This window comes from Propithecus coquereli, unplaced genomic scaffold (assembly GCF_000956105.1).
Source record: "Propithecus coquereli isolate 6110/MARCELLA unplaced genomic scaffold, Pcoq_1.0 Scaffold56, whole genome shotgun sequence".
Classification (NCBI taxonomy): domain Eukaryota; kingdom Metazoa; phylum Chordata; class Mammalia; order Primates; family Indriidae; genus Propithecus; species Propithecus coquereli.
In genome coordinates this window covers 5079931-5081949 of record NW_012151507.1, presented here as the reverse complement: position 1 = coordinate 5081949, position 2019 = coordinate 5079931, and the positions used below count along the sequence as shown (strand labels likewise).

The following is a 2019-nucleotide window of genomic DNA, read 5'->3' as shown; positions in this document are numbered from 1 at the left end:
TTTTACAGAAAATCTAACCTAACCGTTATGGATTGGTGTTTTAAAAACAGATCCTAAGAAGTCAACTATTCAGAGCCCCATCAGTTTAACTTCTTAAGGTAACTATATACTGTGAGGGAAAGAATGCTAATAGGCATACCCCTGTTCATTGCTCCTAAATAAGTATACGTTTCTGCTTTGAGCACCATCCTTTCAATAATACTAAGGTGAATTCTATTCACTGAGAATGGTAATAAGTATTCATATTCATTTTTAAAATTTCTATCATTTAAGCTGAATGTCTTGTTTTGGAAAAAAAATAAATTTAAAAATAAGAAACATGAATTCCAACAGTCACTTACATATTTCACAATTGTTCTTGTTGCTCGAAAGAATGTTTTTACCTGATTAAGGACCTTCTGCAGGTGTGGGGTGCCCATCCGATCAGCAATGTGTCTGTAAGCCGGGTGCGAAAGAAAAAACTTCCTCTCTGCCAGCATGGCCGCCTTAATGTCCTTCTTCCCATCTATGTCCTTCTGGCTTCTGTTTACCACCCCCACGTAACCTGGAACAAAACACAAACCTATGCAGTTGGGGATGCTTATTGTTGCTTATTCTGGGAAGACTTTAAGGCTCTCAAATAGGCTAAGACAGGCAAAATTAGTTTTAGGGCTGAAGACTGGGTTCCTTTACAAAACTCAGTAGGAAACATCAGTACTTAACAAAGGCTGCTGATTTGGCTAATGATAATTTTTTAGCATCAGCATGATAATAATGTCTCTCACCCTTAAAAGCTCATTTTAAGAGAATTACCTCTCTTTGCAGTTTTATCATATAGCAGGCAAGTAAATATCAAACTTAAAACATATGATTATGCACTCTGTGATGAATATTTACAACCTCCCTCAAACCCTTTTCTTTTCCTGCTTTCTTATTCTTGTTATTTTAAGGAATAGTTCTCCCTTTGGATCATTTTTTAATACATCATTTGGGAACACAGTGCCATTCCATAAAAGGTACAACTAATACTAAATCCATTCCTTACAGCTGAGGAGGCATTAAAACCAAGCCTCCCGGTGGCTTCCCAATCATTTCTCTGTCATATCATCAAAGGAGTCTTGTATAGACCACGGTACGTTACCCCTGCGAAGAGGCAGCAGCTTGTTCTCTAGCACATCCCTGGCATCTGTTCCTTCATCCATAAGATCCAGTTTGGTGATGACGCCAATGGTTCTCAGACCTGAATCAAACAAACCCAACATTGCACAAGTTGGAGAAAACGAAGTCTTAGACACATGTATGTCTCAGTGCTAAATGTAAAGCACCTTTTCCTAGGGCTTTTCCTGTTTTTGTCTTACTTTGTTTTCTAATCTACTGCTACACCAGTCTGGAGAGTTTGATGGGATGAGAAGGACAGGTACAAAACCACCCTTCCCTAAAACAACTTTCAATCCAAGAGAGAAAAACAAATACTTATATCACCAAAACACTTCTAAATACGAGTTTATTTTGTACCATGCATAAAAGGAAACTATACATGTTCATTTGCCTCCCAAATATTCCACCTCATGTGGATGCTTTAAATTTTTATATATTACATTATTATTCATAAAAGCAAAGAAACAACATAGGCTATGCATAGGCCAATGATGACAGTGTGTCATAAACCAAGCATTATTATTGATCCGGTTCTGGACATTTGAAGTCAAAAAAATCAAAAGAAGAAAATGAGGTATAGGACAGTGCCGTCACCAAAATAAACTCGCGAGTCTCGCAGCATGGACTGTGCCTTAGAAAAGGAAATACGATGCAATGGAAAGAAGACTGAACTAGGAATTGAGGCTCGGATTCTGGTCTCCAGGCAAGTCACTTAACTCTCCAGTTCTCCTCATCTGTACGATAAGGAGTTAGAAACCATGATCTCCAAGGTAATAAAATAACCTAAGAACCCAGACATTTTATGCAGCACATCAGTTACACAGTATTCGTCCTTTGCTTTCTTCATTAGATGAAATGGACTATATCTGCCTAGTTATTCAT

General features: G+C 37.8%; 1 protein-coding gene across 2 annotated transcripts in view; it reads right to left on the bottom strand.

The window, feature by feature from the left end:
* Positions 1-2019, bottom strand: part of DNM3 (dynamin 3) — a 607030-nt gene that overhangs the window by 409073 nt on the left and 195938 nt on the right. For both annotated transcript variants that reach the window (XM_012657777.1, XM_012657778.1), the window contains exons 5-6: positions 1121-1219; positions 384-544 (exon numbers count right to left, since the gene is read on the bottom strand). In XM_012657777.1, the coding sequence (XP_012513231.1) occupies positions 384-544; positions 1121-1219 (260 nt within the window). The remainder of the gene's footprint in view (positions 1-383; positions 545-1120; positions 1220-2019) is intronic.